Source organism: Dunckerocampus dactyliophorus, chromosome 4 (assembly GCF_027744805.1).
Source record: "Dunckerocampus dactyliophorus isolate RoL2022-P2 chromosome 4, RoL_Ddac_1.1, whole genome shotgun sequence".
NCBI lineage: Eukaryota > Metazoa > Chordata > Actinopteri > Syngnathiformes > Syngnathidae > Dunckerocampus > Dunckerocampus dactyliophorus.
In genome coordinates, this window is record NC_072822.1 from 8557321 (window position 1) to 8582849 (window position 25529).

The window sequence follows — 25529 nt, forward strand, 5'->3', positions numbered from 1 at the left end:
ACCTGGACAGTTCCTCTAGTTTGGACTTTGCAAACTCCAGACTCTTGCGCTCCACATGCTCGTGCGGCGTGTGCGCCAATAACTCATGCAGGGTGATGATATACCGAGGAATCTGATACAAGAAAAGGGTAAGAACAGTATTAGATCAGAATTATATATTAAGAAAAATATGGTCTATTCATACTGTATCTCCCAAAAGTGAGTCCACTCCCACATTTCAGCAACCATTTTTATTATATCGTCTTGAAGGAGAATACAGAAAGGAAACTTGGATATACTTTAGAGTAGCGTACAGCTTGTATAGCGGTGTAGATTCTCTGCACTGAAAATGACTCAACACACTGCCATTATTGTCTAAATAGCTAGCAACACAAGTTAGTACACCTCACAGTGAACATGTCCAAATTGTGGTCAGAGTGTCAACCTTTAGTGTCAGCACTCGTGGAGGTATGTTTGAGCTCTTTGTCATGTTGGAAAATTGTGCGCTGCTTCACAGTGTCACAGTACATGTCGGAATTTATGAACTGCAGAACTGCAGCTCCCCAGTGCCAGCAGCACTCGTGCAGCCCTGGACCATGATGCGACCACCAACATGCTCGACTGCAGGCAAAACACAATTATCTTGGTACTCACTTGTGTTGCCATCTATATGGACAATAATGGCTGTGTTTTGAGTCCCTTGAGAAGATATGCCGGAATAAAAATGCTTGCTGAAATGTGAAGGATGTACACACTTTTAGGAGATACTGTACATCACTATAATAGCACTCTATTTAGTTTATAAAAAACAATTTAGACAAAATTGTCCATCCCTTGCACAGACCTGGAACATGGGGTAGGTGAGGAAGGTCTCCAGCATCCTGCCCTCACAGGCGGCATTGGACTCATACTGTTTGAGCAGCTTGTCAAAGTCTCTGTTCTGCTTACAGTTGGCCAGAACCTGCAGACTGTACTGGTGGTTTCTCACAAACTCCTGGTAGATGTTCAGCATGGGCAGTAGGATGTCAAAAAGGTCGGCTGGGAAGAGAACGACCAAAGAATCTTTGGTCTCTCTTTGATTAATATTTACAGTACATGTAGTGCTTTGACAGTAATACTGTACATGACAGTGCTCACTTTGTCTATGGAGATGTTATGTTATGGTTCAGAGAGGTGGGTGTGAACCAGGGCCACTTACATAATCAGTGAAGTGCTTACCACTTGTTTCAAAAACAAGATCAGTGAGTCATTATGATAGAATACATTACAAAACCTTGAACACTGACTTGGCCCATCATGTGACCTGCTCATATGGGCCTACTAATCAATTACATTAGGAAAGTATTCTTACACCTTCTTTTTGTAGTCTTATTCCAAAAATGGAATGATTAAATTTTTGGGGTAAAAAGTCTACATATAATAATGTGAAAAGAAGGTTATTAAAATGTTGTCTAATGTATTAAAATAACAAAATATAACTAAATAAGTAAAAATAATTATTGCAAATTTTTTGACATGACATATAAATGATTTGATACAATAATAAAATTGTGGTGCATCCTCAGGGTTGTGCTCAAAATGCTTTAGAACAGTGTTTCTCAACTGGCGTGTCATGGCCCAAAAGTGGATCGTGGGGTCTTTGCCCCCCAAAAAAGTATACTGACCTTAGTGTCTGTGAACGCATGTTTATGGGCGACTTGGTTAAGCTTGAGTGCAAGGGGAAGGACATTGAGTGTGGACTGCCGTCCGTCCGACACACAGCTACATATCTACTGGAGAAGAGTGCCGCATAAAGCGAAAGCTCACATTTGCTGCATGGGGAAATTCTGCCCACAGTGCGACTACCAGGTACAGTATAACGGAACTGTAATGACCAATTCAATCTATTGTCACAGGCAGGGGAGTGATCTACAGAAGAAATGGTTGTGCTATTATCATTAAACTTACCGACTGAGTGTTCAATCAGAGCAACTGGACTCGCTTGATTTTTGTTAGTTTGGACTTTGAACTTCTTGTTTTTTGTTTTTTTTCTTTTGAACAGACATATGTTTTACTTTGGTATACATCACATATCACATATCACAATTCCACATGTCCAAAAGGAGTAGGAAGGAGCAGAGCTTATTCCATCCTACCATCTCTTCGTTTCACATCAATTGCTTATACATTTGTTTCACTTCTCATCCATGTCCATGTGCAAATGCTGTGATTCCACTGCCCAGATATACTGTAACATGTACTGAAAACCTTCACACACACGTCTTCAAAATAATTTTTGAATTTGTGGATACAAATGTATTGCTGCTGAACTGATCAAGGCACTTGTTTGGTGCTGGCACACCGTGTTATTTTGCACTACCTCAATGTCAAACTACTTTAAAGTCTTTTCATTAAAGGGACCGTTCGCAATGGGTTCAAATTTACACTGCCAGCGCCTAGCAAAGGCTCCTGCACATGTGTGTGTTACCTGGGGTGCAGCTTACATGCTCGGAGCAGGAAGGGGGTGGGATAGGATGCTTGCAATATGTTCAAACGTTAGCGCCCTCATTTAGCTTGCTTGCAGCCATTTTTCAATCAGTCATGTTCAAATTTAACAGACGTTTGCTTGTCAGTGTGCACCAAATTTGGTGGTGATTCGGCTAAACATCCTAAAGTTACAGTGGGTGTTTTGTCAAGCGCCTTGAGCTGTTGTGACAAAGTTGAAGTCAGTCAGACTTATGGGGTTCAATAACAGCACCACCATGTGTGTGCATTTGTCAGAAACATAACAGCACAGACAACAAAGTAGGGGTTCAAGTTTGAACAAATGTTCACCCTTTTGTGAAAAAGCTTACACACAAAACATCAGTGACGAGTGATGCATTTCGCCTCAGGGCGTTCAGGGGGAACTAAGCAACCAAAGCCACCTCTTAATGCCACCACTATCATGTCACAATTATACAAACTATCAATAGTATACAAACATGCAAAATAACAATGCATAGCATTACAAACTCCAAACTCCAAACCTCTACACTACAACATCATCTGGAGCAGTTCAGAAACAATAAAACATAAAATAATTGTATTAAATACATCACACTCACCACTCACTTATAAGCACTGGTCTGAAAGACTTTCAGTGGACGTGTTGAACAAAATGTCCAACACCAAGTCAATTTTTCCTTTTCCTCCAACAGTCATTGGGTGCAACGTGCTACAGACTCTTCTTCTTCTGTTGTTTATTGGCAGTTGGCACGCAACGTTTGGTCTGCAATACCGCCACCTTCTGCTTATTGAACTTCAATTTGCTTTGCTCTGATAAACCAGTTAGAGGATAGAAAAATGCTGATGTTACCGTACGCCTGCTAGCGGGTGCTGTGAGACAAATCTAAAATCTGACTGGTTCAAGAAGCAACCCCATTGGTAATAGTTTAAGTGGCATTGGGCCAGCACTCCTAACTCTGAAGGCCCTCTGCAGATTACACTGACATGGCCACATATAGAAGACGAAATCTGATTTGACAAAAATATCAAACATAGACATACACGTACTTGAAGCAGTGCAGCCAAGAGACAAGCTACAAAATTGGGAATAAATTAATACAATTTCATGGACCAATACTAATAATAATAGTTGGAAATCTAGGCCAGTGCTTCTGATAGTGTTTATAGACCAGCAGAGAAGGCATTGCATATTATTTTATCTTAATAATAATCTGATTATATATGAATGTACATACAGTAACTACACAATTCAGTCAGTATCGTCTTTAGCAGGTAATCGACTACCAATGTTGAGGAATTCAGTTAAGCAACTTTAATTAGAAAAAAAAAAATCAGTATTTGGGACATTACACAAATATCTTTCCTTTGGCATCAGTCAGAACTGTAATAAGACTAAATGTTTAACCAGTTTCCCTCTTGTGAATTTGTCACAAGAAATTTGCTGCAGTGTACGTCAGCAGTCTGTCTCCTTGCCGATGTTAATCTGTGCACGGCCTTCTGTTTTAAGAGGTGAAAAACATGGCGATGCCTTCTAGCCTCGGTGCTTATTGTTTGTCGGCACAATGCGTGTTCGTGTTGGAGACAGAGATAGGGAAATTTGTGTTTGTATGTATGTGTGTGTGTGTGTGTGTGTGTGTGTGTGTGTGGCGTTAAGACGTCAAGGCTGATGTTTGAAGAAGTCAAGCTGGATGCAGTAGGAAGCTGTGACCTTGACGTCACAAAGCGACTGCACACAATGCATACAGTGTGTGTGTGTGTGTGTGTGTTTGGGGGGGGGTCAAGCAAACAGCTTACCCAGCACCAGAGTGGGCCAGTTGGCAATCCTGGCCTTCAAGCCCTGGTGGAAAATCTCATGTAGGAACATGATGGTCTCACTGCAACACAACACAACACAGTGTTTTCGCTCCCTTGCATAATTAACATGTCTGCCTTTTGATTCGAAGCAAATCTGGGCCGTTTGTCACTCCGCACCTGTTGAGGAATATGCTGCTGACGTCGTCGTGGCTGATGGGGGGCTTCTTAGAGCTGGCAGCCATCCTCAGCGGCCTGAGGAAGCAGTTGACCAGGATGTAGAGCTGGTGGACGTACCTGTCATAAAGAATATAGAGACATACTAATTGCAACCATGTTTGTTTGCCACATGGATTTATGACAGAATTTATGTTATAATAACATCATGTCTGAACACCAGATATACTGTGCGTACTAACACTGCACACACACACCAACACAACATGTGAGCAGATCAGGCTGGTCCACCAATACATGTATTATAGATCACTACAGCAGCTAATGCTTGGTTGTCATGGAAACGCCACAGATGCTATTATTTCTAAGCTAATGTGCATATAAAAAGATTTGAAAGCTGTGTTTTTTTTAAATTAACTACATAATATACTATTGTAGCTTTCCCAGTAGTATTTGAAATTGTATTTTCTTATCACGCATCTTTTAATGGAAAGTCGAAGGTGTTTATTTGAACACAAAAATAATGACATTATGTATTTCTATCATTTTCTGACAAATCATTTTCCATTCGAATAAAGTATGTACAATATATATATTTATATAAACTTCAGCTTTACAAATGAGCTTCAGGTAGGGTGTCGAGGTAGATGATGGCATCATAGTGAAGGTAATTGCCACAACTTGTTATTTTGTTTTCCAGAGGGGACGAAAGGGGGCGTCTATTTGAGGTGCGGCATTAACTTATTCAAGAATAACTCACCCGGTGATTAACTGAGGCACAGAGTCTATTAAAGCAGAGGCCACTATTTGAGGTAACATGATACACAGAGTTTCAAGTGAAAGGCCTTCAACATTCAGTGTGCAAACAGACGTACTCTGTCTCTGCTTCCACCATGTTGAAGACAATCTGGTTCCTCTTCCGCATGCTCTCAGCATGAGGAGAGCAGATGTAGTCCTGCACGATGATCTTCCACTTCCTTCGACAGAGCCAGCCCCGCATGAAGCTCTGTACCTGATGCGAGACAAACACATTGCCTTGTATCAAGCAAGCGTTCATTGGTTTAGCCCCCAAATGATGCGAGTTACCTTCTTGATCTTTTTAATGTCGGGATCTTCTGTTTCGTGGTTGACGTGGTAAGGTCGCATGCGCTCCTTTGTTTTGTTCAAAGCTACAATCTGCAAAAGTCAAAAATATTGCATGATTACAAAAGGATTATGCTAAAAATCAGGAGGGAAATAAAGTATCTTTCCACTCACCGGCTACTTCATTAGGTACGCCTGCGCAATCCAATACAAGAGCTGTATGAAAATTTTCGCCTGTACTAATAAAATGTGCAGCCTCAGTCTTCATGCTTGGTGGAGGTAATGGTCAGTTTTGATTGACACAACTCTATTTCCTCTTTAGTGAACATCCATATAGTACTTTTCAAGACCTTTTCACTTTAGAGGCTTTAAACATACGACTATGAATGAACTACTCGTCATAAGTTTTAGAACACCCCAATATTTCCAGTTACTTATTGCATTTAGGATGTAGTCAAGGCATTTCATTAGTGCCGATCACCCCATCCCCGGTCTGTTATGAATCTTCTTGATGCTTTCAGACGAGGTCATGTATAGCACATACCTGTGCCGTACTGCTCAGGTGCGCTCTCAGTACAAAGGCTAGCAACCCTTGTGCCATTAATCAACTCGCTAGAAAACCTAAACTCAGGAGACTGGTACATGTGGCTGGATGACTCACTGTGTTCTAAGTAAATCACTAGACTTGCTAGAGCACTTGTAATTTATGAGGTGGCTGGAATTGATCATTAAACTGCCGGAGAACAGTAAGACCCAGTGCTGGTAGAGCTTAGTTCTTTATGGGGGTTTCCAGCCATAGATGCTCCGTCTTCTTTATATTCTTTTAAATACATTAAGTGTATTTCTTTTTGGTAGGGTAGCATAAAAGCAGTGTTTGGAACCCACCGTGGTACTGTACACTCGTGAGCATCAGTAAAACAGCACTGTACTGCAGAAAGTAACGTGTTGCTACAAAAATGGAAAGAAAAAAGAGAGAGACCATCTTAACACTTTGTAGTTTTTTTCTACAGAGAAATTGGGGTGTTCTAAAACTTATGATGAGTAGTGTAGGTATAGTATCTAATTGTATAAAATATTTATGTAATGTTATTATAAATAATTCATTATTATCATTACCTTGGCATATTCTTGGCTTATAGCGAGACATAGCCATTTCAACTCACATTTAAGTTACCACATATGGTTCTCTGTAATTATTTTAATATTCTTCCCCTCTTCCATACTTAATGAGGCTGCCAAAATATTCGAAACACCAGCGCAAGTGTAGCTCTACAGCACAGCACTAAAAATAGTGTTAAATTAATCCATCTTTTAATACATATCTTGACCTCATGCAGATATACCTAAAGTTGTAGTCATTTTGTTTGTAATTTTATTTATGGGCATTTTTGACAGTGTTTAGTGCACCCAAACTCAAATATGAGGTCAGGAAATTTTATTGGAGTCCAAAATGTCCTTCCATTGAATTTACATGAATCTAGTGGTAGTGTAGTGACATTAAGGATGGGAAAACATCCTTTATTTCTCTGTATGCTCTTTTTTCTGGACATCAGACAACAAAAGCTGCGATATCAGCTAAGAGAAAGACTTTTAAAGACGCGGAGGGCGACAAAAGCTGCTATATCGCCCCTTTTCTTTTAGATTTGCGTGTAAGGCAAGAAAATAAGAGCTTTTACATGGTAATTGCATATAATGACTATTAAAAGACAATGCTGCAAGTGTGGCTGTTAAAAGCAGCACCTGCTTCTGTGCGCTGTAACATTAGTTGTTTTACCTTTCAGCCTTTTTGCATGAAACATCAACTAAAAAGCCATCTTAATTTCACTACACACTCACAGCAAATAGGAGGCTGCCAACTGTTGAGTTACAGTTGCAAGCTGCTTTAATTATTCATAAACACTGGGCAACACACACACACACACAAAAAGCAAGCGGGTGTTTTTAGTGAGAAGAATTGCCAGCTGCACAATGGCTCTCCAATTGTCATCTCTTTTCATGAGCGGCCCCATTACGCTGGCAGATGTTCCCTACCAAAAATGTCGCTCGTTTGCATTTTGATCTGCGGGGCTTCATAGGATGCAAACAGATCACGGGAAGAAAACAATCCAAACCAAACACAAGCGTTTATAAGAGCCATTACTTAGTCACAACATAATACACGGCAGTGGATGTGTGATTTATGGCACTGATAGCTGCTGGTCCGCTTGGGGCCGATGGCTGCTTAGATCAGGGCAAACACCAGCACACTGACAATAACGGCATTTCACAACCACTTCATTAAAACACAGCAACGTTACAGAGAATGTGCCGTAAGTTCCCCACCAATGCTGATGGTATGTCTATTAGGGGTGTAACGATTCATCTACTACATCGATGTTTCGATTTATATTCCTATGATTCAACTGCATCGATCTGTGTTCGGCAAGTTGCCATTCCGGACGACATATATCGATCTAACATCGTTTAAAAAGTAATCAATCGATTGCATCGATACTAGGAAATAAACCACTGGATTTAAGCACGGCAGGCTTTATATGGATGTGTGTTTGTTTTAGCACTTTCAATGATAAAGATGTTAAACGTTACTCGATTCAGTCTGCCTGTCTGTGACGTCATCGCCACGCGCCAGCAGACAACAAAACTTAGCATGGCAGATGGCAGAGGACGAGCCGGCGAGCCAGAAATAATTAAGCCACCATTGCGGTCCAGTGTGTGGAAACACTTTGGCTTTTACAAAGAGGGAGATGTTCAAAATAAGTCGCTCGCTGTTTGTGGGAAATGTAAAGATCAAGTGAAATACGACGGCAACACGACAAATCTCCCAACCACCTACTAAGGCGCCAAGGGATTTCACACAACGCTGACCGTCCGCACCTCTTACTCTTAATTAACCTAGTGTTAATTCAACCTGAAGATATGTTGTTTGCACTTTACTTTTATATTAATACTGTATTATTTTTATGTTGAAAACTAAAAGCAGAAGTAGCAGGTCAACCTACTGTTGAAATTTTGGTTCCACTTTTTTGAATATTGAAAATGAGAGTAGACAAGGTTAACCTCCTGTTAATTCAAGCCGAAGTGTCGGTTGCATTTTATTCAACCAGAATAGAATAGAACAGGAATCTAGGTAAATTCACCTGCACTGTCCAGTATCCAGGTATTTATTTCACAGTCAGACTGGTTGAATTTTTGGCAAAAAAATTACTGAATCATTTCTCATCTTATCGTTCTAAAAGAACCAATATCGTCCCTGAATCGTATCGGCAACCATGACTCATGATACAAATCGAATTGTTATTAAAATGAATGTCTATGTACATTTGTGCATAAATACATTTAATTTAAATGTATTTTATAAATATTCGAAAATATAATATACATAATATTTACAAATATGTTATCTTACACATTAAATAAAACGTTAGAGAAGTGATTCTTTAATCGAGTCATAAATAAATGAAAGCTTTCATCATCTTTAATGTGTGTGTCCTATTACTGCCGACTCTCCCTGTCCTTTCTCTGATGTTGTTTCCAGGGAAACAGCGTTTTGGGAATGAATGGTATTTCTTTTTCCTCTCAATGGGATTGCGAGCAGTGGTGGATTTTGATACGAGCTACACTGGCAATTGCCAAGGGCGCCATTCTCTTGGGGGCGCCGCAAGGATGAGAGAAAAGTGTGTTAGTGAGTTTGTGTGTTTGTGTTTAAAGACAGCCATACAGGCACATGCAGTGTTAGGTATAAGCATAACAGTTGCTTGTAAGAATGTGATGGTTCATCTTTATTTTACTCCCACGCATGGAGCACTGATCAATCCCTACATACACATACAATTTGCCTACAGGGACATGACTATACATTGTCGATATATAGCCTACGCATGTTTGTAGAGGTTGTAATCACAGAGATGCGTGTTAGTGTGAGGAGAAGCACTCCAAACAACCTTTTTTATCATGCATGCAATTTTTAATGGCTGAGCATTTGGACTAGCATAAGGTTAACGCTATTACTGAATGCAAATACCTACAACATCTCTTGAGAATGACCACATGTTTAAAATTGGAAGTGTGTTTAGACTCACTGATCACAGCATTAGGGCGTACTTACATACTCTAAGACAAGATTTGCATCAAAAACTCAGCCTTTACAAAGATAATAATGCTCAGTTTTTAATTAAAACTGTCAGACATGTATTGTTTTAATGTGTTTATGATTGCGGTTGCGACTGCATCATGGGAAATGCATTATGTTTTCCAGGTTTGGTGTACTTCCAGGGTTTCTAAACATCAAATGTCATCAATTTCAAGCATGTCTCAGGAGCACTGGCTCTCAGAAATGATTGCCAGAAACAAAAAGTAATTGTTTGTAAGGCTAGGCTATGAAAAAAAGTCTGTTTTCTAAAGGCAGAGCGAAGAACAAATACAGAAGAGGTTAACACATGTTTTATTTAAATTCCTTCTAGCAAATAAGTCTTGTGAATAAACTGTTCAAAACCAAAACTAAGACGCACCTAATACTACTACTTCTACTAATTATACAGTATTTTGTATGATGCAGTGCGGTTGTACACCATTGTATACTGATATCTCTCTGACAGCGTCCATCAAAACTGAGCATCACTGTCTTTGCAAAGGCCTCATTTTGTATGCAGGTCTCCATTGGAGCTCATTAGATGGTGCAGGTGTACCTAATGGAGTGTCTCGTGCGTGTTCACAACATACCTCTGCTTTAAGCCTCTCGATCTCGGTGTCCTGGTCCTCTAATTGCGTGCGCAGCTGATTGGCCGCCACCTTCTCAGTCTCCACGATCTGTACCAGGTGGATATATTTCTGCATGAGCACCTCTCGCTCGATGATAATGTCAGAATAACTGAAGAGGGGGAGAAAAGAAAGAAAGAAATGTTCATGTATAAGCCACGGTTTTTCGTTTGTTAAATTGTTCTCATAGAAAGCTTTGTGGTCGAACTTCCCAGCATATCCCTCATTTGTCCCTCAAATATCACGGTTTTGCGGTTTCACGGTATTATAATTACAGTTCTAAAATATGTTATTTTGAAATATCTTTTTTGAAAAGATGAGTCATTTTTAAACAATATATAATAAAACATGATGGAACCTATGTATTTAATATAAATAACAAAAAATAACTGAATTATTTCTAAATAAATAGTAAATAAAATGCAGTTCCTAATGCAGTCTGTGGTGGCTAGTCCTTCAACTTATGTCACAAAGCCAGAAATATTTTCTTACAAAAAAAAAATGGTGTTAAGTGCTTACACATTAGTTCGATAGCTGAAAAGCCATGTGAAATACACACTAAATCCACACACTTCGGGATGCAAAACTTTACGAGGGCACACGTCTTGATGCCAATGAGGCAGCAACGCATCTCATCCCCGTGTTTTTTTTTTAATGGTCTTTACATTGTGCAATAGCAAACAATAGTTAATTCAGGTCTCCCTGCTTACGAGAGCGCCAAATTAGGCTAGTTAAATGGTTCGTTGCTTCTCAGAAAGAGAGAATCTTGGGTTGCTAAAATAAGGGGGGGAAAAATTACACTGAATGTAAAAAAAAAAAAAAAAAAATGCGGAGAGAGTGTGCATGGCTGGAAACCCATGTAAAGAACTAAGCCCTACCAGAGAAGGAAACAAATAATAACAGAACCAGGTCTTACTGCATTGTTCTCCGGCAGTTTAAGGATCGAGTCCAACCAGCTCATAAATCACAAGTGCCCAGTGTTTCAGCACATCGAAGCCCAGTTCCAACTGCGAGTTGGCGGTAGCTCGGCATCATGTTATATTTAAAGCCATGGCAATCTCTTGTGTCCCTGCAGTGATCCCGTAGCCTGCACATTACAGCTGAGCATTGCGTGCTAAACAAAGAATAATAGGCGTGTAAAGGTGACTATAGGTGTGTCATTTCAGGTCGAGAGGGCTCTAATAACGGTTTAAAAAGTCATGAGCAGGTTTTCTCTGCTCTAACTACAAAAATATTACATTTATTAATATTGAATCCAACTTTGTGGAAATCCACTTATCGCGGCTGAGTCTGGAACCAGTTAACCACGATCAACAAGGGACGACTGTACTGCTCTTCTTTCTGTTTTACTGTTTTTTTTTTTTTTAGTTGTCTTATTACTCGTACTTTTAGATTGTGCGGAGGGTCAATGAAAAAGCAGTCGTCAGCCATAAATGCCCCCCAGGCCTCACTTTGGACACCCCAGTTTACTCAATTAATCAAAACAATAAGCTTCAGATTCATCAACTAAGGAAATCATTGTTAGATGCAGCCCTAATTGAAATTGCTAAAAAACACTACATGGGACCTTTAAACCAGGCCCCTGGATACTGATAGGTCAGGTGATTTGTGTGTACCTGGCCTGCTGAATGGCTTCCACCCACTCGTCGCACTCCCCCTCCTCCTCCGTCCGCAGCTCCAGAGGCTTCTGTCCATCATGGCCAAACACAACAAGGAAGTAGTGCTGCGGACAGACAGAAATAAAAGAGAGGTGCTTTTCTGACACATCAATGTCACAAAAATAAAATGACTCCCAAACTGTCCCACATTAGCAAACCAACATGTTTTGGTTGCTCATCTGAGTCACAGCTAAGGGGCACATATGGTGCAGACATATGGAGATGTTGCCTTCCTCTTCATTTGCTATTAACACTCTTTCATTGCCCACATGTATGCAATAAAAGTTCTACCGGCCAGACGCACAGGAGCTCAACACACATAAAACATATGTAATGAACAGACCTCCACCAAGGTGGGGGACGCATCCAGAACAATTCAACAAAAGTAGTGAAAATATCGTGGGAAGCATTATGTTTTTGTTTGTCAGTTTGTTAGCTGGAAAGTCTATTCCGCTTTCAAAAGGCATAAGATAATTGGCTTTCTCTATTTTTGTTTTTTTGCCTGCCCATTTGTGAGCTAGCAGGCTACCTCCACTGTAACTCAACTAATAAGGTGGTAGCATTGTATAGTTTTCTTTGTTAGCTAGCAGGCTACTTCCTGGTTAATGTATAAAGATGTTCACACAGACAGGACACTACCATTTGTATTCTGGGGGGGGGGGGGGGGGGGGGTCTGTCTGTTTAGAACATGCTTAAAAACGTTACATTACATGTTCACACTTGCACAATTCAACATGTCCAAAAAGGAGTAGGAAGAACAGACGTCAGAAGAAGAAGAAGTCATTTAATGCTGCCCCTTCTCCATGCCTCTGCAATTACTGAGTTTGTTCACTTCCTGTGTTTAAATGCTACAATTTTCTAATAGGGAGAGAAACAAATGGTGATGAAAAAAAGGGAAAACAGAAAGAAGAAAAAAACAACTGTGTTTAAAAAAACATTTTAAAATAATTACATTTTTAAAAAAAGATGAATGATCAATGAATAAATGAATATAGAAGTAAAAAATGTGTAAATACATGCAGCATCTACTAAACTAAGCTTATTAACAGATCTGTATGCAGTGGGTTAATTAAATCAGCTGCCTAGAGGACACCAACATTCGAACGTTCTGCTAGCATTATATCGCACCTCTTCCTGTTTGAGTGCGCAAACGTAACACACACGCACACTAGTTGTGTTTGTTGTTAGCTAGGGGTGTCATGCTGCACTCAGCTCATGAGACGAGACGATACACGATATTGGGTTCACGAGTGATGAGACAATATTTTACCATTACTTTTAAGAAAACAACAACGACAGAATATAGGACTGGACAAACAAACATGCTTTTAACTGCTGAACTTTTTAACACACATTGAAACAAAAACTAAAAATGATAAAAGTTCAAATAATGACGGCAATTGTAGCTGCTACTGCTAGTTTACGCTGATGCGTAGTTAACATGTAAAATAGACTGCAGATTGCAGGAGATTAGCTTTATGTTTACGCTAAAAGAACTACAGTTCCTATGATGCTTAGAGTGCTGTACTAAGAAGTAGTAAATTTCCGAAATAGATGCGACTATCTCCTTTTCATAGAAGTCTTATGCAGCAATCGTGTTTTGATCTGACAAATCTTAAGCGACTTTATTCAAATGTAGAATTACTACAGCTTCTGCTTGGAAATTAACACCGCGGCAGCTGTTGAAGAGTAACACTGGAAACACTGAGTACAGGTTTGATTGCAAGGTTTACAGTGTGTGCAAAGCACAATCCTGCTTCATGCACTGCCACTTCCATATTATGTGGGTGATCATTCACAGCAGTGACACCATAGTTCACAATCTCTGCTCCTGCGAGACAGCTTTTCTCGGAACGAGAAATATCGTCACGTTTTAGTCTTGCGCTATTGTTAGATAATGATTGCAATTTGGCAAGGTTTAGCTGTACATTCTAGGAACATGTATGTGAATGCCAAAAGGCTTCAGTGATGAACAAAACATTTGAAAACATTCTATGCCGTTTAATTAGTGATTATGAAAAACAAACAATGTTTTTGTACAATTTGTTATTTTAAACCTCGGTGCCGATGGTGTTCTTATATTTTTATGGTTTATTTTATTTTTTTTGGAGAGAAGTGCATACAGTCCTTATAAATAATGATAAATCGGACTACATTGTTTGAGTTCCTAGGGTAGGAGAAAGAAGATCCACTGGAACTCAAGTGAAAAGTGTAAAAATGAAAGGAGTGGCTTATTTTTTAATCTTTTTCTGACAGCCTATTAGTTTTATTAGGCTCCTTGCTGGTTCATGTGGACTGATGCATAATGGTACAATTAGGCAGACAGGACTTTACCATTTGCATTCTAAGCTGGGGGGAAATGGTTCTTGAACTCAATGTGCAAAAGTATTGCTGCCTGTTTTTTTCTCACCTTATCAGGAGACACATGCCAACACATGCACAAACCTTCATTGGAGCACATTCAGCAATGTTGTGTGAAGTATATAGAAGCTTTTATTCCGATGCTCGTGTCCTGGGGCACTGGGTTAGCACAAGAGCTGCTATTCTTAGACGAGCAAAGACTCTGAGCTCTGAGTGGACTTTGGCTCTTCACCTATCATCCCACTCTGCCTCCTCTCTAAACCCACTCCTCCTCCTCCCATCTCGGCATCCCCTCATGCTTCCATGCTTTTCTTTTGTGTCTCAGTGAGGATTCAGTGAAGCAAACAATCTAGAGGAGACACACATTTGCCCCCCAGGAGGTTGGACATGCTACTGGTTGGGGTTATTGGGACAAAAACATCCACATCTCCATCCTCCTATCCTGTCTTCTTCTTTTTTTTTTTTTTTTTTTTTTTTTTTAAATGTACCTGTCACTTTGATTCAGCGGCTGTGGGAACATTATTAAATCCACGCTAATCAGCGCTGTAACAATCTTTGACAGAGAAGCACAGAGGCATCCAGAGTGAAGAGAGAGAGTTACATAATATTTAAGCGCTTACATCTTTCTAAATTGTGTCAGCAACCACTAACAGGGTAGCATCTCCATGGCAACGCGATATCTGACTTTGCCTGCTTCCCACCGCAGCCTCCATGGCTCTTTGCATTTTGAACTTGTATTGATCCATCTCACAAGTTAAGGCAATGTAGGGAAAGAGGCGGAAAATGGGAAAAAAAGAGTAGATTTTAAAATGAAATAGGGCCAATTTACAGTGCGTGTAATTTAACAGCTGCACAGTCAATAGAACTAAAGTTTTAACAGAAAATTATATGGCAGAAAAAAAACTGTGAAATGCAACATTTTTTACAGTATACTAACTTTGTACACAATAAATAATGTGTCACATTCAAAATAAATGTTTTTGTCCACCTCAATAAACTTGATTATCCTGTAACATCAAAGTTATGGTGTGCATCTACGCCTCAGTTTGCTACTTGACGTGTTGGCCTCTAATGCTTTTTTCCACCAACAAGAAGGTGGTGTCATGTTTTATTTCCTGTTTACTTTGCTTTCAAAGTGCATACTTAATGAGAAATAACGTGACGACACAATGATGGCGACTATTATTGATCACAACTCCGGTTTTACTTGACTGACTTACACCGTTTAAAGACTCGTGTGCAGTGTGAAGTCTGCACTTTTGACGCCAGTTAAAATAGAGTGTCTGTGTGGCTGCGTCATCATGCTACACCACTTATCATGCTAAGTCTGCTTAGACCGCGGACATGAGCTTGTGAAGTCCTGAGCGTTAACTACACACCTGCCAATGATGTACAGTTTTCCTACTTTTCTACTTGCATTACGGCTATGTTTATTATTGTGGTTGTATTTGGCATTGCCCAACATCGTAGTTACAGCTGTTACTGATATTTTGACGCTCACATGTAGTCAAATAGGGTATTCATTACATATTAGAGGTCTACAGCTTTGTAACTCTCTGTCATCTTCCCAACGCAATCATTTCACTCTCTTGCTCACTCTACCTTCAAAAGGTCGCCAATGTAGCCTCCCCGTCCTTGGGGTCTTTCACTGTACTGTAAGAAATTCCATTTAGACAAATAAAGACACCTTTCCCTTTGAGAGGAAAAGAGGCACAGAAGACCTATTTTGAGTCTTTCACTCACTCACCTGAAAGCTCATCTGAGGAGGAAAATTAGGGAAATTAGTGCGTAGATAAAGAGCGGTGCACAATGAGGGGCTGCTAATTGTATATGGGTCATTAAGGTCCACCAGCTGGGAGAGGAGCAGGAAGGATTTGGAGTTTTTTTGGAAGCATAACACATAACTGTAGCCTCACTTAGCTAAATGCATGTCCAGGTTGGTGATGAGACACCTACTTTCTAATTAAAGATCAGATATGAAATTGACGACCAAGAGGGATCCAGATAGATTCATCTGCTATGAATATTAAAAAGCACAAATGACAGCATCTCTCCCCTGACGACAATGAATAGATAGCAATGATGCAAGCATGCCGTGTGCTTTCTGGTGTGGAATACTACACAGGAACTAAAGAGACGACAACACTGGTCTATACGTCACAGCATATCAATAGAAATGACCAACGATCAATACATCCATCCATCTTATACCGCTTATTCGAGGTCGGGTCATGGGGGCAGCAGCGTAAGCAGGGAAGCTCAGACTTCCCTCTCCCCAGCGGATCCCGAGGCATTCCCAGGTCAGTTGAGAGACATGGTCTCTGCAACTTGTCCTGGGTCTTTCCCGAAGCCTCCTACCGGTCGGAGGTACCCTGAACACCTCCCCGGAGAGGCGCCTGGGATGCATCCTGACCAGATGTCCGAGCCACCTCATCTGGCTCCTCTCAATGCGGAGGAGCAGCGGTTCTACTCCTAGTTTCTCCCGGATGACAGTGCTTCTCACCTTACCTCTAATGGAGAACCCAACCACCCTGCGGGGGAAACTCATTTCGGCTGCTTGTACCTGCGATCTTGTCCTTTTGGTCACTACCCACTACCCAAACTAAAGAGATGACAACACTGTTCTATACATCACAACATACCAATAATAGAAAGGACAAAAGAATTCCACGCAAATACCGTAAAGGCTGCAATTAAGACCTCTATTCAATGAACCACTCTCCTAGTCTACTACAGTCGCCGGTTGTGTGGCAATAAAAATAACCGCCGTTGTCTCTAATTAGCAAAAAACATTGGCATTAACAGCTGTGGCTGTAGGCAACGTCCTGATGTAGTTCTCTTTTTAATAACTCCACAAGACGGCAGTAGCTGTATTTGAAGTGTCATGAGTACTGAGCATCCAGCAGCTTTATCTACCTCTGCATGCACTTTAAAACGTTGGTTGCGTTACTTCGCTGTTGGAGTGAAACTTATGCATGATACACTTGCCTTGCTGGTGTTTACAATTAACTCATCTGCCGTATTCATGCTGGCTGAGCAGTTGGCTCCTTACCGCTATTACAACATTGGCTCTGTTGCTGCTGTGTTGCGCTATATACTTGTTAATAAATGACCATGCGGTCAAAAAGAGCCACGTTTTCCTTTCCACTTTCTCTTGCACTCCAAATCAGTACTTTTTAAAATTAAGTTGTTACAGTCGTCCCTCGCTATATCGCGGTTCCAATATCGCTCCCTCACTATATCTCGTTTTTTTTCAAAAAAATAATTACTAAATGATCACTGTTTCATGGTTGTCTATGGCCTATTATTAGTAAAAACATATTGAAGGACAAGTTATATGTAGTATTCTGGTCACTAAGCATCAGTAACATTATGAGACATGATGTTAGATTACATTACCTTTCACACTGCAAGGAGGCTGGCTCCGGAGCCAACACAGCCGAGCCGACATGACATGGCTAAGGTGGACGTGCCATGACTGAGTAAAAAAAAAAAAGGTTTTCCTTTGATTCCGTGTGGTTTTTGGCTTCTTTGTCCTTCTTCCCCACAGTTTGAAACACTTTCTTAAGTTTAGAATAGGTAAATTGGAGAGGGTAACTAGCTAGCTGGGTGACTTGCTAAGCTAGCAGGAGGCGTCCATTGTCCATGCGGTGGTGATACTGTAGCCTTTGCAATGTGATGTAGACAAAGAATAACAGAGTGTAAAATTGACTATAGAATGTTATTTCATGTCTACAGGGCTCTAAGAACGTTTAATCCCGGATTTCGAAAGTCATAAACAGGTTGTATATGCTCCAATTATGAAAATATTCTCTTAATTAATATTGAATCCTACTCCGCCAATTACCTGCGATAAACGACTAACATCATACATTGTAAATCCTGACCAGACACTAAAATCATATCTCAACAGCAGCAATCATCCATTTGAGTGTTACACCAGAAACAATGCAAGTCATTTGCAATAAAAATCAAGCAAACATTCGACTCATCAAGTGAGTGGGCTCACTTTTTTCCCCCCACCCACCAGTCTTCTGGATCAGACTTCTTTCTCTCCTCAGCCCCTGCTGGGATTCCGCAAGGCCAACAAAGTCTATTTTTTTTTTTATAACATGCTGCAGGGACAAAACCAACTGATGGACAAAACCAACTGATGTTGCATCTCAAAATTTCGGAACAGCTACAGTGCAGTTCCACTCCAGCGTAAAGTAAATGCTCATGTCAACACAGAAGAGTTGCATATTTTTATCCTGCAATAAAACCCTCATCATCATTCAATGCACATATTATTAATCTAGTTCCTTCATTTTCTGTTTGACGCCGGCTGTGTCTGTACATTGCCAGAAGCATTAAAAGGTTCTTCCACAATGAGTCCATAAATGTCACATAGAGGATTTTGCTCTTCCAGTGCAACAGCAATGCTGTGTAAATACACTGTAAATCTGCTTGACTGTGTGTTTTCGTCTTCATATGAGCTTGTAAGACACATGAAGTCCTCACAGGGTGTGCCACCTCCCCCCTTTATGTGTGGCTGTAACAAATACAAGCAGCTCCAGCAATAACATTAACATCACACTAGCAGAGGCTCCATGCCCCCCAGAGCTTTATCACCCACCGGGCCCCTACTAGAAGTGGATGTTTATGTGTTAAGATGACATACACTGTATTGAAAGGGCATACTGTGAGTGCCAACAAGAGATCAGAGACATTACCAGAGATAATGATGTGCATTTTTCATTGACACTGTTACCGTATTAAACTACAATCCTTCAATGTGCGCATTTTTTTAGTGTAAGATAGCTCTTCTACTCCAAGGGTGAATATTTGCCAAAACATGCACCCCTTCTGTGTTTTTCATCTAATGAATCCACCACACGGCGGCGCTGTTTTTAAAGCCCAAAGTTTTATTGACTTGAAATTTCTTACACAGCACGACGAAACAGCCATTGTAATTTTCGGGTGCTTGGCCAAATCTCCACAAATTTTGCTACACACCTTTAGGGGACTGACAAGCACACACATGCACAACTTGAGCAAGACTGAGTGACAAAAAAAAAAAAAAAGCCACCGTCAAACAAAACATGGGTCACTTGGCTACTAATTGTACATAAGTCATTGATCATTTGGCTTCGAGGATACCTGCATTACCCGTACATGTTTGCTAGCGTGTTTTCCAAAGCAATATGAGCACAACCCATAGGGGGCACCACAAATGGCATGCACAGTCTTTAAAAACTAGGAGGCAACTTTGTTTGAGAACCTTATAAGCTTTACACTGCGTACATCCCTCAGTATGATACAACTACAACCACAATAACCAACATATTGCTAAATGAATACTGTTGTCCCTCGTTTATTGTGGCTAATTGGTTACAGACTCGACTGTGATTACTGAATTTCCGCAAAGTAGGATTCAATATTAATAAATGGAATACTTTCCTTGATAGAGCATAGAAGAACTGTTCATGACCTTCTAAAGACATTTTTTAACATTATTACAGCCCTCTTGACATGAAATAACACCCCTATAGTTACCTTTACACTTGTATTACCCAATATAGTGGGAATACCTGTATAATAGTTAATAGAAAATGAGCCATCTAAGACATAAATTAGATAAGACAGACTCACACATTAGCACTGACCGTGTACTTTTGGCTATCGTCTCATCAGTGTAACGTTACTGACACCTAGAGACCAGCGTAGAACACTACTCTACTGTCACTGTTTGTGGTTAAGAAGAGCTTCACGATGCACTTCAACCGCTTTATTAACAAGCAGAGAACCCACACAGTGAACATTCACACAGGAGCTGCTGTCGGCCACTCTCTACACTGCTGCTAGCACTCAGCTAACAGTCAACTCTACTAGCTGACGTCACTTCCCGGGCCCCGCTTCTTAAAGACGCACACAACAAGTCACAGATACTGTATTACACTTCATATCACGTCTTTTGAATGTTTTATATTTGTATTTTTGTTCATTTAGCCATTGTTACGATTGAAAGTGCTTAATTTACGCCCTGAATATATACAATTTGCTTAAATATGCATTTTTTTTAGACCATATTCAACCACTAATTATAACCACGACGGCGTGAGGGCGTGATGTTCGAACTGAGATGTAGCGAGGGAGGACTGTACCTGTGACTGTGTTAATGAAAACTGAACATTATTATCTCTGCAAAGGCTAAATATTGAATGCAATTCTTGCTTTGGGTCCATGTTGTAGCTGGTGAGTGTGCACACCCCATCCCACCTCCTCCTGCACCAACTCACACACACACACACACACACACACCCCCACTGTATGACACTACTGAAATCACCTCATTGTCTAAGATGAAAGTGTTTTTGATGAATCTACATACAGACATGCAGGAACATACGAAAAGATCAGGACACCCCATAGTGTGCTCATGTTTCCACATGACTGTAAATGACATTTGTGGCGCCCCCCCCCATGGGTTGTACTCAAAATGGTTTGGAAAACATGCCAGCATACATGAAATACAGATATCGTCAAGGTTTTATAATCATTAGACAAATGGCCAATGACTTACGGACACCCGCTCATGCCTTAACAAAATTTGTTCGATGGCGCCCATGTTTTTCAAACAATCTTGCTGAAATTTTCCAAAAATGTACATGTCAGTGCCATACAGGTGTGTACCAAATTTCGGGGTGATTCGGCAAAACACCCTACCCTGAGAGTGGGTGTTTTGTTGAGCTGTGTGAGAGCTGTATGGGGTATAATAACAGCGTCACCATGTGGTGTGTTTATGAGGAAAAATAATAGCACAGGCAACACAGTAGGTGTTCACCCTTGTGTGTGCAGCGGTCCAGGAGTAGAAGTACAGCAAGGAGTGTCCTAATTTTGTACAGTAAATATGTGACCAGAGATCAATCTTTTTGCTGTATATATGTGATCAATAACCAATGCAACCACAGGAAGAAGGTGCAGTTTGTGTCTGTGCGAGTGCGCAAAGCCAAATATGCACACTGGGAGCACACTGGTGCTCACACAGCCGTTCCACGGTCGCTGTGGAAACCATTCAGACCAGCGTGAATGCACTCCAAATTATTTGAAGGGTTTGTATCTTTGTCAGAGTACAGGGAAGGCGGCAGGCTGTGCGCATTGTATCGTGGCTCACTGTGGGGGTGTCATGCTGCAGGATGCGCACTAAAACAATCCCTAAAAGTTGTCAATCATCCTTTTTATAGGTATATAAAAGAAGCATCATCGTAGTTAGTCGCTTTATGACTTATGAGGGCACGGCTATGCATGTACTGTACGTGTGGCAGCGCACATGCTTTCAGCTTAAGGCAGATTGAAAATAACCCTAATTAAGCGTCGCAGCTGTAGTGCAAAAGCGAGGCAGGACGGCATACAGCTTGCTAACATCCGAGTAGTAATACTGTGTTTTTTAAAAAAGCACATTATTGAAAATACCCTTGAAAGAATTGACTAAAAACAGTGTTCTTGCAAGGCAATGAGAGTTGACACTGAATTTCCCTCGCTGACTATATTAGGTAGTAAGCCAATCAACTGTAATTCCAGAGATAACAATGCTCACTCTCTGCACTTTAACTACTACACCACAATATTCCAACATCTTATTATAACATCTCCCAGTATGATGCAGTGCAGTTTTACACCACTGTCAACTGCAACCACAATTCTAAACATGCAGTATTAGAGTGCGTCCACACTTGTCATGTTTGGTTTTGTTGAAAGTATCTCTGTTGCGGAGGCGGCACGGTGGCCGAGTGGTTAGCATGTTGGCCACACACACAGCCAGGAGATCTTGCTTTGAATCTCCATTGGGCATCTCTGTGTGGAGTTTGCATGTGCGTGCGTTTTCTCCGGGTACTTCCTCCTACAGTCCAAAAACATGCGTGTTTGGTTAATTGGAGACTCTAAATTGTCCATAGGTATGAATGTGAGCGTGAACGGTCGTTGTCTATATGTGCCTTGCGATTGGTGTACCTCTTGCCGGAAGTCAGCTGGGATAGGCTCCAGCATACCCACGACCCTAGTGAGGATAAGCGGCATAGAAGATGGATGGTACCAGCTCTGCTAGTACGGTTTGTTTGGTCAAGTGTGAATGTAATCATCCAAAGCCTGGTGTGTACAAAACAAGCGAACAAAGACCATTTGAGGTCCACTCAAATGGGAACGCTACATGGAACAAAAGACACCAACTAATGTTACAATGACAGCAAAAAGTGTGAAGAAATGCCAAACATGTAAGAGAAAATGCGGTAAAAACCGTGTAACGTCCAATCCACCCTTATGGACTGGCGGTTTTTCAATACATTTTGCACTGTGTGTGTGTGTGTGTGTGTGTGTGTGTGTGTGCACGCATGCCTGTCCAGGCTGGCGAAAAGTCGTCCCTGCGATGTAATGGCCCCATTTCCCACACTGTACATATTTCAAGTGAGGGACAGTCTGCTTAAAAGCGGACGAAAAGGCGAGGCATTCAGCGACAGAGCATAGGAAAGAGGGGATAGGCGACAACAGTCGCACGGTCTCGCCCGTCTGTGTCGGCGATGCACGGAGGCCCCAATGTCGACATGTTTTTGAGTGCATAAGATGAAAGCAACTTCCGAAAAAGAAACGAACAAGATCTTATTTTCTACCAACTAATTGGTATGGGGCAATTAGACACCATTTGGGACACTAAACTTAAACACTTCGAGTAGTACTAGTCTTTTATTCTACACAAAGTAAAACGAGATATAGCATTAGAAGATTAGCTGGAAAACAGGGGTGTCCAAATTGCGGCCCAGGGGCCATTTTTGGCCTGCAGCCTGTTCTTTCTAATGAGCTATAATTACACTAAATGTACTTTGTCACCTATTAACACAAAGCTTATATTGCATATCGTAAAATATACTAGCCCTACATTGGATTAGCATCTTTAATGTAAACATTAAAGTGGCTCCCACGTCCTTCAATTTTTCTGTATACGCGATCAATATTTTTTTTGAGAATTGTATTTATTGGCGAATTACCTGCCAGTAGATTGCAATTTCATTTTCATGATTAATTTTAAATAAACTATAATAAAAGTAATAATAGAGAGGTTTGGGAGAAAACAATTGCTGTCTTTACGCACAAAAACATACTGCAGCTGGAGGAGCACCGTGGCACCCCTAGTTGGAAGTGTTGTTTCTCTGCTCTTCTCCCTCCCTCCATGTGTGTATATAAAACGGTTTGTGAAATCTAAGTTGGTAAATATAGCAGAATATAAAAATAAAAGCTGGTCAATGGCATTTTTGGTTTGGAGAAAGACGGTGAGAAACACGACTGAGTTCCATCTCGGCAGGATATACAGGAAGTCCGCATAAACAGTAAGTTCAAGTTAAAACTGCATTCTTGGGTGGCCTTCTATTGTGGCACACCTGTCCAATAATAATGCTGTCTAATCAGCATGAGGTGGATGAATCACGAATGCTCAGTAACACAGATTTTGAGAGAGAGATAGGCCTTTTGTGTTCATGGAAAAAGTTCACTTGTGAAAAATGGGAGGAAAAACAAGTGTTGGGTTTAGATTTTTCTTGAGTGTGCATTTTTAAGTATATTCATAGTTGTTTTTTTTTCCTACCTACAATTCATTTTGTGCATGCATTCACTCTTTAATCACTATTTAGCCACTAAAAAACTGCCCAATACATTCCCCTCAGTTTCCTCAATAATGCTGACAAAGAGCACCAGTGATGGATACAAGCCCTAGCAACAACAACAATGCAGAGCAGGCAGCATCCAAGACACTGAAATACTCGCCTATGACGGGTTTAATCACTCTTGCAGCACACACTTAAGCATGATGCTTTGCTTAGCAGGTGGAAATTAAAGTCAAAGGGCCACAGACTGCTACAGTCTGCATTCCATGCAAAAACTACTTGTTGCTTTCTGCCTTGAGCAGGTGACAGTGTGCCACACTCTTCACCTTCAGCTGTCCTGTTAAGCAAATTCAGAGTCAAAACCATGCATCTACACTGCAACACAGAGGAACACCAATGCATGTCCTTGGAGGAGGATCACCTGCAGGGAGTAGTTGTTTGACACTGCAGGGATGTTCAAATTGTGCTACTGCAGCACTGTGCAACTTTACATAGCCATAAGGAGGCAAAATGAAGCATGTAGACAACATTAGGCACACCCACACATATTCTGCCTTTCTAAAGATAATAAAGATCGCTTTTGGCTTAAAACAATGTTTATTATAAAGGTACCACATCACACTGAGAGCTGTATAATGTAGAAAGAGTAGCACGATGCAGTGAGGCAGTACACCATTGCAAACTACAACCACAATCATAAAAAAATAGTATTATCGTCCTTATAAAGGTTTTACGCAGGCATGAGTGCAAAGGGTCCCTAATATTGTGGCTGTTTGTGTATGTTGGCATTAAGCTCAAAGAGCTTCATTTTTTGATTGATACGAGTTGTTAGCAATGGCATTAATTCGAGTTTCATTCTATCACTTCTTGACTGTAAAAATGAATATGGTGATTGCTACACATCTAATGGTGGCCCAATAAAGGAGCTGAGTCTTGGTGGGCACTATGAGGTGCATTGCTAATATTTGTATACGTTTGGTGTTTATAGATGAAGCTGTCTTCTGATTAAATGTCCCACCTGTTTCTCCAGGGCTTCCTTCCCAGTGATGGACATTTTGGGCGCCGGTGTGCGCTCGCAGGTGCACCCTTCCAACAGGTAAATCCCGGCTGGGCGGGCGCTCTGCTCGTTGTCGAAGTAGAAGAGAACATTCTGGTAGAGGGCGAAGAACTTGTCGTGCCAGCGGCTGTTCTCAGCAGTCTTCTTACTCAGGTAGCCGCGCTTGGTGCCCTCTTTACGCGCCACGGCCGACAGGAAAAGCGCATGGCCCTCGTTGTAACGCACGCTCTTCTGCATTTTGACCACCGCGAAGATCTGCTTCTTCTTCTTCGTTTTCACCGCTTGGCCATGTTCGTGTAAAAGTTTTTTCTCCACCGGACTCAGAGGGGCAGAGCCGCGCGTAAAAGTTGTCCTGCCGGCGGAAGCGCTGCGTCCGCGGAGCTCCTCATGTGGAGAGACGCTTGAGAGGAATCCATGGTGCTCATTCAGACCTTTAATGACGGGGAAGAAAAAACGCGACTGTGTGTGTGTGGATGAGTGAGGAGAAGCCTCAAGAGGACGAGGATAGAATGACAGCGGAGATAAGCTCTAATCGGCTTTGACCATAGTCAA

The 25529-nt window shown here is 41.0% G+C and overlaps 1 protein-coding gene across 5 annotated transcripts in view; it reads right to left on the reverse strand.

Moving 5' to 3' along the window:
- Positions 1-25529, reverse strand: part of LOC129179702 (ras-specific guanine nucleotide-releasing factor 2) — a 45470-nt gene extending 19941 nt beyond the window's left edge. For all 5 annotated transcript variants that reach the window (XR_008570044.1, XM_054773277.1, XM_054773278.1 and 2 more), the window contains exons 1-9: positions 24939-25529; positions 11889-11995; positions 10237-10384; positions 5521-5610; positions 5310-5446; positions 4438-4554; positions 4261-4340; positions 824-1017; positions 3-112 (exon numbers count right to left, since the gene is read on the reverse strand). Coding sequence is in view for 4 of the 5 variants with exons in the window: in XM_054773277.1 (XP_054629252.1) it covers positions 3-112; positions 824-1017; positions 4261-4340; positions 4438-4554; positions 5310-5446; positions 5521-5610; positions 10237-10384; positions 11889-11995; positions 24939-25214 (1259 nt within the window). In the remaining variant the exon portion in view is untranslated. The remainder of the gene's footprint in view (positions 1-2; positions 113-823; positions 1018-4260; positions 4341-4437; positions 4555-5309; positions 5447-5520; positions 5611-10236; positions 10385-11888; positions 11996-24938) is intronic.